Raw genomic sequence first — 13,861 nt, 5'->3', positions numbered from 1 at the left:
CTTCAAGACAGTTTCTGCAGTTATGCAATGTGGAGGGGGAAATGAATTGTTGTGAAAATATAATAAATCTCCACCTTGTGCCTAAACAATGTAATTACACCTAAACAGCAACTAGATGAAACCATATAGGAACATTGGTCTGTATTTTGCTCTCAGTAAAGGCATTGCCATTCACCATACTGAAAGCCATGACAGACTTTTCATGTCTTGTCATTGGAGATTTCCCTGAGTCTGTAACCTTCTCCATTATGGCACCAAGATTTGTGAAGGTGGCAAGAAACAGGTTGACTCTTCAATTGATCAGATTAAAGAATCCTCACTGAGGCATTCTTGGTGTAATCCAGTGAGTATAAAGCAGAAAATATAGATTTAAATGATGCAGAGAAAGCACAACGAAGACAGAAATACAGATGGGATTACGAGAGAGAGAACATAGGGCAGCACTGTGGCACAGTGGGTTAGCACTGCTGCCTCACGGCGCCGAGGTCCCGGGTTCGATTCCGGCTCTGGGTCACTGTCCGTGTGGAGTCTGCATATTCTCCCCGTGTTTGCGTGGGTTTCGCCCCCACCAACCCAAAAATGTGCAAGATAGGTGGATTGGCCACGCTAAATTGCCCCTTAATTGAAATGAATCGGGGAGAATGCAAACTCCATACGGACAGTGACCCAGGGCCGGGATCGAACCCGGGTCTTCAGCGCCATGGTCCCAGTGCTAACCACTGTGCTACTAACTTGTCCATATTAGACCTATCCCTGGTCTTCCATTCTGCCCCACCTCCTTTCCAACCATATAATTCTGTACATATCTACCTTGCTTCAGTTCTGTAGAAGGATCATTTAGATCTGAAACGTTAACTCTGATTCTCTCCATAGATGCTGCCAGACCTGCTGAGTTGATCCAGCAGTGTTTTTATTTCAGATTTCCAGCCTCCGCAGTATTTTGCTTTTATTTGATTATCTTCGGTCCTTCACATAGAAAAATGTTTTCAGGCTTTTTTATGCATACTATTATTTATCGTAGAAATCACACCGTACACTTTCCAGGTTAGAGCACTTGACATCTAGAATAAAATAGGAGAAGTGACAGTAATAAACCAACAATAATAGATTGAAATCCATGGCTATGGCAGTCCGTCAGATCAACTTGAAAACAAAAAATTAATTCTCCATGTTTATCTGGGAAATCAAAGGAATAACTTGACTTTTAAATTCAATAGCAATACATGCTACTAAATACGGTAGGTAATATAAGATGATGAACAATTAACACATGCTATTCATGTTAAAATAGTGGGCACATTTATTTTCAAGCAACGATTATGCCCTTGATTTGACTATTATGACCAATAACAATTTCTAGTTGCCTGTTTCAAGGTTTCAAATACAGAAAATGTTTTGAATAATTAGTATATTGATTAGGATTCAATAAAGGAAAATATAAGCTAAACCTTTGATGACCCAGTTCATCAGAACCGAGTATTAAGTCATTATTTTACTGATTTCTCCATTAACCCTCCCCAAGATACTTCTACGGATGACTAATTTAAATAGAGGCTGTATTTTGTACTTTCAGTTGGATCTGACTGATTGTTCTAACCTAGGGGTTGCAATCGATTAATGCCCAATTTGGACTGTAAACTTTAATTCAAATACAAGCAACTTTTAATTTTTGCTTTGAACTTCACAACACAACCATGTTGATCCAAGAAGGCTGCTGCCAATCATATTTGTAACCAGTTATTTTGGAATAGGCAAGTGCATGTGCTAAATACCTCTTGCCTCTTTGTCGAGAAATTTCAGACACAAATCTACAACCTGTCACATCAGGAATACATTAGAAGCAATTTGTTAAATTGGTTAATACTTGCGTGAGGCAAGATCTACTATAAGTTGGAAGTATAGTTGCAATTGAAGTTTCGCAATTGTAATACTTTTTTGATCATGTAGCAATTTCAGAACTTTTTAAAATAACCACTGCACTTATAATCAACAAGGTATCACAACAAGAAGCTAATTCATCAACATTAATTTAAAGGCTTATTTAATTAAAGATCATTTTTGCTGCTTGAACATATTTCGGATGCATTATCTCTTCAAAAAAAAAAGTCAAGGGAAAATAAAAGTTATATTGTACACTTCACCAATTCTGCGCAAAAGCAATTTGATAAGAGAAATACAAAGAAAGCAAGCAATAACAACAACAAAAACTTGCGTTTGTGTAGTGCCTTTAATATAATGAAACATCCCTAGGCACTTTGCAGGGACATTATAAAACAAAGCATGAAACAAAAATAATAATACTCTTCTAAATTTCTTTGGCAGGGCCTTACAGTTTCAAGTGCTGCTTTGAGACGAGTTAGAGACAGGAAATATTTGTGAAAGTATTTCCTTATAACAGCTCTCTAATTCTTTAATAATATCCCTTTTTAACACCTGTTCGAACATATTTTGGGATCTTCCACTTTCCTACTGTAAGAACTGCAGTAGAAATCAAAGGAAATGATAATGTAAGGTATTTCTCTCAGAGATGACATGGGGATATCTGAAATATTCAACATTATGACTGCAATAACACAGCAGAAAGTGCTACAAAATGTAAAAGCAGTTGTCTGTACAATTGGTAAAGTAACAGAGTGGCACAGTAGCTAGCACCGCTGCATCACGGCACCGAGGACCCGGGTCCGATCACAGCCCCGGGTCACTGTCCGTGTGGAGTTTGCACATTCTCATGTCCGCATGGGTCTCACCCCCACAACCCAAAGATGTGCAGCGTAGGTGGATTGGCCTTGCTAAATTGCCCCTTAATTGGAAAAAAAATATTGGGTTCTCTAAATTAAAAAACAATTGGCCAAGTAACAAGCACAATGTAAAACATGGTTGAAGGCTCATATTTTTGTATATGTAAATAAACAGACAGACGTGTATTTCTGGATCACTATTTTAATGTGGATAGTTGTTACAGCAGTTATTTTATAAAGAACATATATTAGTCACACAGACTGCATAATGAAAACCAGAATGAGCATTAAGATTAAGACCTTTTACTTCTCATGTAAATAAGATTTTTTTTTTGTTACGTGCAAAAGTTTATCCATTTTACTACTTTAAAAAAATATACATTTTCTTTCCTGACCATTCTTAGTCTCTATTCCATGCACCATCTCAGATTAAAAAGTTTAATTTGTCCACTCCAACCCTTTCACCAATACCACCTGAAAGTTAGCTGCAAAAACATATGCAAATGTGACCTGGAATTGTCTTGCCCTTTTGAGTGTATCTGCTAATGATGCACTATGACTGAAATGAGGAAATTAGCATATGCACACAAAAGTACACACAATTTCACATTTGACCAGAATATAGTGCCCCTTCTTAGCTAGTACACTTTCCGCATCATCTAATATTTGCTTTATTTTCTGCAGAGAATAAGCAGAATAATAACAGGCAGATAAATCCTACACCTGCAGAGATTTAAATGGTTTAAATTATGTGAGGTGTAATTATTGAAGTGCATGAACTCTGATCCCTGCACTACACTGACAGAATGGTTTTACTTTGGTGAAAGTGAATCATGGAAACAGCAAATCACCAAAACTTTAAAGTAATATCATTGATGTGTAAAATGTAGACAATGAAACAGTTACAGAACATATAAAGCACAATTACAAATAAGGAAACAAATGAGTTACTGTGAACAGTATCTATTATAAGATTCACCAAACCAGTCAAGATGTTAGATTGCAGGAAAAACAGCAGTTGGTTTCTGCTTACAGCTTCAATAAGACAAAAATGTACAGTGGTTTTATCCACCTTTTTGAAAGGACTGTTTTTTAATAAAGTCTTATCCTTCTCATGTTGGGAAGAACCTAGTAAAATGTTCCATGAACTTGGCACATTAGAAATCCCTGAAATAACTTTGACAAATACCAAAACAAGATCGGCCAGCATGTAAATCATCAGAAAGAACAAACTCTGCCCGACTGTCCATAAAACAAAACTCAGGTTGGCCATCCGGCGAGATACGTGCTCTGTGAGAGCCTCACACACATGCAGTAGCAGCCACAATATCAAAAAGCTCATCAAAAGGAAACCTTGCACTTTTATCCAGTCTACGACCAATGTCCTCTTCTTCATTATGTAAACACCAGTCTGTACACCAGCCATGTAAACAGCTAAGTATCCAAGCAATGAAAAGAGTCCTTCTCTGTTGGCATTAATGAACCCAATCCTGGTGTCTTTTCCATCACTTCCATGCAATATAAATTGCTTCAGATTTGTAGTTTCAAGAAGCAATTGATAACCAATGGCGATGCTCGCTGACAAGATCCAAGAACTTCTAACAGGGCATAAAATCAAAAGAAAAGATGACAGGATCCTAACTATTGCCAGTGTGAAAAAGAAGTTCCAATGTAAACCATATTCAGATATGTGCTCATGATAGTCCACTGCTTTAATGCTTATTAGACGAGCAAATCCCAAGAAAACTAAAGGCCAAACTGCTATGATCTGTTTAATCACAAAACTAAATTTGGAAAGTGATATATTTTTGGTCCTCTGTCGAGCTTCAGGAGAAACAAGGGCATTTGCAAAAACGAAAGCTGCCACTCCAAAATCCATAATTCCAGTCCCATATGTTTCAGCTTTAGCATAGCGTCTTGGGAAAATTGGAAAGTCCACAGCTAGAATGCTGATGCCAGTCTTTATGTTAACAAAGACCCGAAACAAAGTGACAAAGGGAATGTAATTCATATCCAAACTGGTTTCATAAAAAGATCCTATGACTTCTTTTAAGTTTTGATGGGAATACCGTTTTCTTTGATTGTATATCTGAACCACAGATAGGACAAGTACAGCTGCTAGAACCAGCACCACCCAATGAAGTACATCTGACAAAACCGTGCAGGACAAGACAAGAGAGGCCACCAGCATAATAAAATCAATCAACAGGAGTCTTTTCCACGATGAGACACCACTTGGTCCAACAAAGTACATTAATATCAGTCCTCGGCAGGTGACACATAATGCAGACAGAATTAAACCCAATAAATTCTCAGCCAGCGTAGTGCCACTTAGGTTACTGATAAATGCTTCTTTGACTTCTTTCTGCGCCATATTAGGATTAGATAATTTTTCTTGAAAAGACATCTGGTGCTGTGTTGGGTTTGGTAATAGGTTATTGGAAAAACAAACGTGGGTATGCAATTGATTTATCAACCATTCAAGCAAGGGCCATCCACCCGAAATGTAAACTGCTGTCTCTTCACAGAGGCTGAGTATTTTCAGTGTTCTGCTTGCATTTTCTGCCTAAAATTAGGTTGGGTTATTTCTGTTGGGTCAGCAGGGGATTTTTTTTGGATCAAACAAGTTTTGAAGCGGAATCCTGTAACATCCTTGTCTCAGGTGCGTTTTAAAAGGCATCCTCCTGTTTGGCCTTAGTCGCAGATCCTTGTCCAAAAGAAGTTACTCCTGAGTTCCTGGACATTGGGCAAGGCAGCCACTTGCTGTCTTTCTGTGAGGGAGAAACTGAGCAGTTACCCTGTGAGGAGCTGGAGGCAGAAAGGCAGGTCTGGGGGGTTCCCAGTGTGGGCCACCCCCAAGAACAGGTTTCATTCGGTGAGCGCCAGACGGCTGAAATAAAGATCAAAGTCACCCCGCCGCCAGCGCTAAAACCACTCGGATGAGGATTGTTTCTCTCAGTTTTACCAGCCAGGTGTTCTCACTGTTGTTCACGACCAGGCCGCGGCCCAGCTCACACACCGAGGGGGCAGTCCACAGGCGGCCGGATTCCCGGCTTCCCGCTTCCGCCCGCTCCGGGCCTGGCGGAGACCGGGGTGAAAGGTCAGGCAGACGGGTGCAGCCGCCAGATCCCGCGAGAGCAGCCGGGGATGGAGAGCGGGAATGGCCGCTTCCACCATCCACCCTCGCCGGGAGCTGCCGGAGACTGTCGCCCACTGCAGAGCTCCCTCCTCCGCGGCACGGTGCCGGGTAAGAGCGGCGGCTGCCGACCCGCTGGAGGGACGGCAGAGAGTGGATTGGGGGTCAGGGGCTGACTGGAGCAGAGGAGGTTTTGGGGTAGAAGCGATGGTATTGGGGGGGGGGGAGAGGAGAGAGTGGGGGGGGGAGAGGGGAGAGGAGAGAGTGGGGGGGGGAGAGGAGAGAGTGGGGGGGGGGAGAGGAGAGAGTGGGGGGGGGGGGGGAGAGGAGAGAGTGGGGGGGGGGGAGAGGAGAGAGTGGGGGGGGGGAGAGGAGAGAGTGGGGGGGGGGGGAGAGGAGAGAGTGGGGGGGGGGGGAGAGGAGAGAGTGGGGGGGGGAGAGGAGAGAGTGAGGGGGAGAGGAGAGAGTGGGGGGGGAGAGGAGAGAGTGGGGGGGGGGAGAGGAGAGAGTGGGGGGGGAGAGGAGAGAGTGGGGGGGGGGGGAGAGGAGAGAGTGGGGGGGGGGAGAGGAGAGAGTGGGGGGGGGGGAGAGGAGAGAGTGGGGGGGGGGGGGAGAGGAGAGAGTGGGGGGGGGGAGAGGAGAGAGTGGGGGGGGGGAGAGGAGAGAGTGGGGGGGGGAGAGGAGAGAGTAGGGGGGGGAGAGGAGAGAGTGGGGGGGGGAGAGGAGAGAGTGGGGGGGGGAGAGGAGAGAGTGGGGGGGGGGAGAGGAGAGAGTGGGGGGGGGGAGAGGAGAGAGTGGGGGGGGGGGGAGAGGAGAGAGTGGGGGGGGGGGAGAGGAGAGAGTGGGGGGGGGGAGAGGAGAGAGTGGGGGGGGGAGAGGAGAGAGGTGGGGGGGGGGGGAGAGGAGAGAGTGGGGGGGGGAGGAGAGAGTGGGGGGGGGAGAGGAGAGAGTGGGGGGGGAGGAGAGGAGAGAGTGGGGGGGAGGAGAGGAGAGAGTGGGGGGGGAGAGGAGAGAGTGGGGGGGGAGAGGAGAGAGTGAGGGGGAGAGGAGAGAGAGAGGGGGAGAGGAGAGAGGGGGGGGGAGAGGAGAGAGTGGGGGGAGAGAGGAGAGAGGGGGGAGGAGAGAGTGGGGGGGGGAGAGGAGAGAGTGGGGGGGGGAGAGGAAGAGTGGGGGGGGGAGAGGAGAGAGTGGGGGGGGGAGGAGAGAGAGTGGGGGGGGGAGGAGAGAGTGGGGGGAGAGGAGAGGTGGGGGCGGGGAGAGAGGAGAGGTGGGGGCGGGGAGAGAGGAGAGAGGGGGGGAGAGGAAGAGAGTGGGGGGGGGAGAGGATGAGAGGGGGGGAGAGGAGAGAGTGGGGGGGGAAGAGGAGAGAGGGGGGGGGGGAGAGGAGAGAGTTTTGGGGGGGAGGAGAGAACGGGGGAGGAGAGCTGGGGGGAGCTGGTGGGGGGGGGGGGGGGAAGAGAGCTGGGGGGTGAGAGCTTGGGGAGGAGAGCTGGGGGGGGAGAGCTGAGGGTAGAGGAGGGGGAGCTGAGGGTAGAGGAGGAGGAGGGGGGAGCTGAGGGTAGAGGAGGAGGGGGGAGCTGAGGGTTGAGGAGGAGGGGGGAGCTGAGGGTAGAGGAGGAGGGGGGGAGCTGAGGGTAGAGGAGGAGGGGGGAGCTGAGGGTAGAGGAGGAGGGGGGCTGAGGGTAGAGGAGGGGGGGCTGAGGGTGAGCAGGAGGGGGGGCTGAGGGTAGAGGAGGGGGGGCTGAGGGTAGAGGAGGGGGGCTGAGGGTAGAGGAGGGGGGGGCTGAGGGTAGAGGAGGGGTGGGCTGAGGGTAGAGGAGGGGTGGGCTGAGGGTAGAGGAGGGGGGGGCTGAGGGTAGAGGAGGGGGGCTGAGGGTAGAGGAGGGGGGGCTGAGGGTAGAGGAGGGGGGGCTTAGGGTAGAGGAGGGGGGCTGAGGGTAGGGGGCTGAGGGTGGAGGGAAGGTAGAGGGGATGGCGGGCAGGCGGTACGAGGTCGAGGGGACAGTGGGCGGAGGGGCAGTGGGTGGTGGGTGGGGGGACTGGGGGCAGTGGATGGTGGGCTGAGGGTAGAGGAGATGGTGGGTGGTGGGTGGGGGGACTGGGGGCAGTGGATGGTGGGCTGAGGGTAGAGGAGATGGTGGGTGGTGCTGGGGGTCAAGGGGATGGTGGGAGGAGGCTGCGGGTAGAGGAGATGGTGGGTGGTGGTGCTGGGGGTCAAGGGGATGGTGGGAGGGGATGGGGTAGAGGAGATGGTGGTTGGTGGTGTTGGGGGTAGAGGGAATGGTGGGGGGGGCTGGAGATCGAGGGGATTGCTGGGGGGGGGGTTAGGGGATGGTGGGGGGCTGGGGTAGAGTAGATGGTGGGCGGTGGTGCTGGGGTCAAGGGGATGGTGGGAGGGGGCTGGAGTAGAGGAGATGGTGGGTAGTGGTGCTGTGGTAGAGGGAATGGTGGGAGGGGGGTTGGAGATCGAGGGGATGGTGGGGGGATTGCTGGGGGGTTAGGGGATGGTGGGTGGGGGGCTGGGGTAGAGGGGATGGTGGGTGGTGGTGCTGGGGTTAGAGGGGGTGGTGGTGCTGGGGGTATAGGGAATGGTGGGGGGGCTGGAGGTCGAGGGGATGGTGGGGGGGTTAGGGGATGGTGAGGGGGTTAGGGGATGGTGGGTGGGCGGGGGGCTGGGGTAGAGGGGATGGTGGGTGGGGGGCTGGGGTAGAGGGGATGGTGGGTGGGGGGATGGGGTAGAGGGGATAGTAGGCGGGGGGCTGGGGGTTGTTGGGACTGGTGTAGAGGGAAGATGAGCAGGAGAGACTGGGTAGAGAGTAGATGGGGGATCTCTGGGTAGAGGGGATAGTGGGCAGGGTGGACTGTGGGTTGAGGGGATGGCAGGTGGGGTGGACGGGATAGAGGAGATGGTGGGTGGGGAGACTGGGAAAGAGTAGTATGTGTTTGGGGAGTTAGGGACAAGGTGGGCAGCAGGATAGCACAGTGGTTAGCACTACTGCTTAACAGTGCCAGGGGCCCGGGTTCAATTCCCTGCTGAGTCACTGCGGAGTTTGCACGTTCACCCCGTGTCTGTGTGGGTGTCCTGGGTGGTCCGGTTTCCTCCCATAGTCCAAAGATGTACGGGTAAGGTGGATTGGTCACGGTAAATTGCCCCATAGTGTCCAAAAGTTAGATGGGGTTACGGGGATAGGGTGGAGCGGTGATCTTATATAGGGTCCTCTTTCGGGGACTGGTGTAGTCTCGATGGGCCAAATGCACTGTAAATTCTATGATTCTAGTAGGAGGTTTGAGTGCAGAATTTAGGGACTGCAGGAATGATCATCACAAGGTCAATAGAATAGAATAGAACAGCACAGAACAGGCCCTTCGGCCCTCGATGTTGTGCTGAGCAATGATCACCCTACTCAAACCCACGTATCCACCCTATACCCGTAACCCAACAACTCCCCCCTTAACCTTACTATTAGGACACCGGGCAATTTAGCATGGCCAATCCACCTAACCCGCACATCTTTGGACTGTGGGAGGAAACCGGAGCACCCGGAGGAAACCTACGTACACACGGGGAGGACGTGCAGACTCCGCACAGACAGTGACCCAGCCGGGAATTGAACCTGGGACCCTGGAGCCGTGAAGCATTTATGCTAACCACCATGCTACCGGGCTGCCCTCATGCATGCCATTGCACGGTACACTTTCCCTACCTTCTGTATAAACTGCTTTTTTAAACATGTGGAAAGGTTGAAAAAGAGGAAACTGGTATAGAAGGATGGTAGACGTTGGATTATAGAAACATTGCCAACCGTAAACTGGTAATTTGAAATCACATGTATGGCAATTATGACTGAACTTCAATTGCACTTGATTTGCTCTAAAATGCTGTAGGGCGTCTTGAAGTTGGAAAAGGTGCACAAATACAATCTTTCTGATAGTATTGTGTGTGCTATTGATTTTTGAATAGTTTGATGTTTCCTCTTACAATGCTGATTGAATTCAACATGGACATACACTCATAGTTTAAAGAACCATTTGAAGTATGTTGAAAATTATGTACATCTATTAAACTTGGCTTTACAGTGGAAATAACCAGTCAATTAAAAGGCGTCATAGAGTTGAAGGGCAAATTTTTTTCTGAAGGTGATAGTTGAGCCATTAAATTCTTGGCAGGCATGGCAATAATGTTGTGCCATTGACCTCGCTCTGAAACGGCACAAATGGGATTGTCTCCCTTACTAAGTCTGTTTGGATCATCTTGTATCTGACTTTACGGTGACAGTCAAGCCCTTAAACAGAGTTTTGTGTCTAACTCCACCCTGTTGAAAACTGTCATGTTATCATTCGTAGGATTATAGAAATTGTTTCAGAGTGGGCCGCAGCAAGCTAGAAGTGACTCAGAGCAGCCACAATATATATTTTAAAGTTACTGTTCAGGCTTGTGAGCAATTCCTTCGCTGCAGTGCATGAATTTCACTCCAGCAACTTTCGACAGTTGTAACTTTTTTAATTTTTGTATTTGCTCTTGTGGTATGCATTTAGACCAGTGTTTTTCAAATTTTTTTTACTTAGCACTGGATACTCCGAGGAGATGCTATTCCAGAATACTGATAGCCTCATGGGTGTGGTCTTACAGGTCAGCTACAGCAGCGTAGTATTTTAATTTGGAGTCAGCTGTAAGTTAATAACTTACTCCGGGGTCTCAACCTCAAAAGATAGTTTTCACCCACCACTTCTCTTTCGAAATATGGAACTTCTCAATTGATGTGTATCTGATTCTGGAATTGCAGCCAAGAACCATCTCATAAACTAACTTAACATTGTTCAATTCAGAAAATACACGTTTGCCAGCATCATGGCCTACCCCTCCAATATTCCGGTGACCATCACGTAACGACCCCCCTGATTGGCCAATACCGCCTCTGCCAGAAAACAAAGCCTCTTGCTGGCCAGAATCATCATCCCCCCCCCCCCCCCCCCACCTTTCCAATCCGTTAATCTTTAAATAATTTGGTAATTTTGTTAAAAATGTAACGCTTAAGACGGTTGACCCCTTTTTGCCCAGGTGGAACTGCAGTAGGGTCCCCCCCCCCAAATATGCTCTTAATTTTGAATGTACAAATTAATACCGTGATTGGAATGAAACTTCCCACATGTTTCAGTGAATTTTTGCAGCAGAAATTTGAATGCACCTCCGAGCCCTGGATGTGTATACCATCCTCGGAGTTGCAGTGGAAGATACTTGCAGAATAAAACTTGTTAGAAGCAGCACTGATTATCCTTTCACCTTATTTGTATTGTTGTCTGTCATATTATGAGAAGTCCTTATCATCTCACAACTAGTGTCAAAAAGAAGACAAACTAATGGTGCTAATAATTTGTTTGAGAGAAAGTTTCTGATTTTAATTATTTCCCCACCCATCTTAATTCATGCGCTTCTTGAAGGTATGGGCTGCTACTTTAGGATGGCCTTTTACATGCTACTTAGCTTCCACTATATTTAAGCAGCCGCTTTTTAAGGGGTGAGGCCTGCTAGCGAGTCTTGGCAGGTTATTTGAAGGACTGCAGCTGAGTATGAGTCACTTGCCTGAAGTTTGCTAGTTTTGGCAGTGGTTTCTGGTTAATGATTGGGAGTTATCAGGACTCTATATTTTTTTTATAAATGCTTTTCATAAGCCAGGGTGATCAAGCCAATTACAGCACTGCCTCCGAAGCTCTGATCAACTAGAGCAGCTCATGCTGGGGTTTGAATCCAGGAACCGAGCCTGATCAGTCTGGCTCAGCCTTTTCCTCATTTATCATTTGAAACAATGGGGGTGTTGAATTTTGACTTTTAAAAAGCATTAATCAATTTTGGAAATGCTGAACAGGTAAATAAAGCAGAAAACAAAACTCAGGATGTCAGCCAGATAACAAACTTGCAGAAACTCGTTGGGGTTCTCCCAAGATGAAATAGTTGCCAACGCCAATTCTAGCAGCCAAATTGAGGAAATGCAGAGACCATTTTAATAAGGCTAAATAATATGTCTCTGAATGAGGCCTTTGGTTCCATGCTTAAAACACTTCCAATAATCTCTGTAAATATTAAGTATATAATCAATAAGCAGGTGGAAGTGGGAGAGCCTTTTGCTATTTTCGGAAATAAAGGAGCAAATCTGTAACTGATGGAAGCATATTTTGGCTTGTTTTTGAAATACGTTATTAGTCACAAACAACAGTTAGACTGTGATGAGCACCAACTGTGACTGCTCGTTCAAAGTTTTGTACTTAAAGGCGTCTGAATTAATAAAATGTTGGCTAACCATAGCAATTGCCATTAAGAATTTTTAAAGGGTTTGAGACTCAACCATCTGGAAAGATGTCATAAAATCAGTTTTGAATTGTTTTGTTTCAAAAATGCAAAGTGCCTTCCTTATGATAGATAATCTATCTACATACTCATCAGAGGAATCCTCTGGACACTGGAGCACATTCCCAAATAAGAACACTAATTATATAAAATATCCTTTGGCCCCAAATGAAATAAATGCTCGGACTGATGTTCTTTTTATTGCAAATGTAGGCCAAATGAACATGGAGGATGTTTTTTCCTTGGCCACTGAAATATGGAAAAAGTTGAAGAGTTTTGAATCTATTGAAAGTATTTGGAATTAAAAATTGAGCAGAAGACCTGGATGTGGAGGGTTCAGCTGTACTTGAAATTGAGTAGATCAATCAGGCACTACAGATGTGGATAAGTATGGTGTAACTAAATTGGGCACGCCTCGAATTACCAAGGCCATGTTGGAATGGATGTGTATTGAATGTTGGGTGCCATGCTGCAGGAGATGAAGATCTCGGAGCTGAAATAATGTAAAATAGAGTGTGTGGTGTATGTAGAAAATGCTATATATAATATTTCATTTTTGTGGAACTAATGTGATTTTAAAAAAGCGATGGGCCAAATGCTGGCAAATGGGATTAGGTAGGCAGGTTTTTTTTTCATGCGTCGGTGCAGACTCGATGGGCTCTTCTATGTTGTATTATTCTGTGATTCTGTGAAAGTGCATGCAGGCAGTGTAATGAAAGCTGTAATGAAAAAGTCATAAAAGATGATGTAGTCATTCATTCCAACCAATTATATGGTTATGGAGAAAGGGCTAATGAAATTGTGTTTTGATTGCTGGAGATTCCCTGGAGAAAAGATAATTTATTGCAGGATTGTATTTAGTCCTGGCTAAGCAGGCAATGGAATTTAGTAGGGTACAGATAATGCAATTAATGGGAGGAGTCAGGTCGGTCTGCAATTTTGCAGTATGTTGTAGAATTTTAAGTTGAACAGCTCTTTTACAAAATTCTGTTAGATTGAGCAAAAGTGTACTGGATCTGCCCTTGAAAGAAACTCTCCCCAAATGTCTACACAGCTAAGCAACTAACCTGTTGTGTTAACCTGCCTATGAGACCCACTTTTTGCTCTCGCGATGCCATTCCCACAAAGCTGCTGAGTCAACTTCCCTTCCTGGCCCCCATGCTAGTTGACATAATTGTATCACCCTCCTATCTCCCATCCAAAACCGCTGTCATACTCTTTTCATATTTAAAAAAATTACCATGTGCCCATCTGTCAACTCAACTGCTACCACATCTCCTATCTTTCTTAATTTCCCAAATCCTTTGAAATTATTTTAAAAAAATAATACATTTAGACTACCTAATTGTTTTCCAATTAAGAGGCAATTTAGCATGACCAATCACATATCCTGCTACCTTTTTTGGGTTGTGGGGTCAAGACCCATGCAGACACGGGGAGAACATGCAAACTTCACACGGACAGTGACCCAGGGCCGTGATCAAACCCGGGTCATCAGCCACCGTGCCACCCTACCTTGAAATGATTATTATCTCCCAAATCTGTTTCGATCTTTTCCTGGAACTCCATGTTTGATTATATCTAATCAGGTTCAGTCCATTTTTGTTTGATTATGCTCCTGTTAAATGTCAATTTCATAAATTG

General features: G+C 46.3%; 2 protein-coding genes across 3 annotated transcripts in view; one reads left to right on the top strand and one right to left on the bottom strand.

The window, feature by feature from the left end:
- Positions 1-2,924: 2,924 nt before the first annotated feature.
- On the bottom strand, positions 2,925-5,845 carry pigw (phosphatidylinositol glycan anchor biosynthesis, class W). Its single transcript, XM_038814127.1, has one exon. It carries the CDS (start codon positions 5,143-5,145, stop codon positions 3,586-3,588), a length of 1,560 nt encoding a protein of 519 aa, XP_038670055.1. The 5' UTR covers positions 5,146-5,845; the 3' UTR covers positions 2,925-3,585.
- LOC119974838 (unconventional myosin-XIX) overlaps positions 5,845-13,861 on the top strand; it is a 47,629-nt gene continuing 39,612 nt past the window's right edge. For both annotated transcript variants that reach the window (XM_038814125.1, XM_038814126.1), the window contains exon 1: positions 5,845-5,985. In XM_038814125.1, the coding sequence (XP_038670053.1) occupies positions 5,899-5,985 (87 nt within the window). In that variant the 5' untranslated portion in view covers positions 5,845-5,898. The remainder of the gene's footprint in view (positions 5,986-13,861) is intronic.

This window comes from Scyliorhinus canicula, chromosome 12 (genome assembly GCF_902713615.1).
Source record: "Scyliorhinus canicula chromosome 12, sScyCan1.1, whole genome shotgun sequence".
NCBI classification, from domain to species: Eukaryota; Metazoa; Chordata; class Chondrichthyes; order Carcharhiniformes; family Scyliorhinidae; genus Scyliorhinus; species Scyliorhinus canicula.
This window is presented reverse-complemented; position numbering and strand designations above follow the sequence as displayed.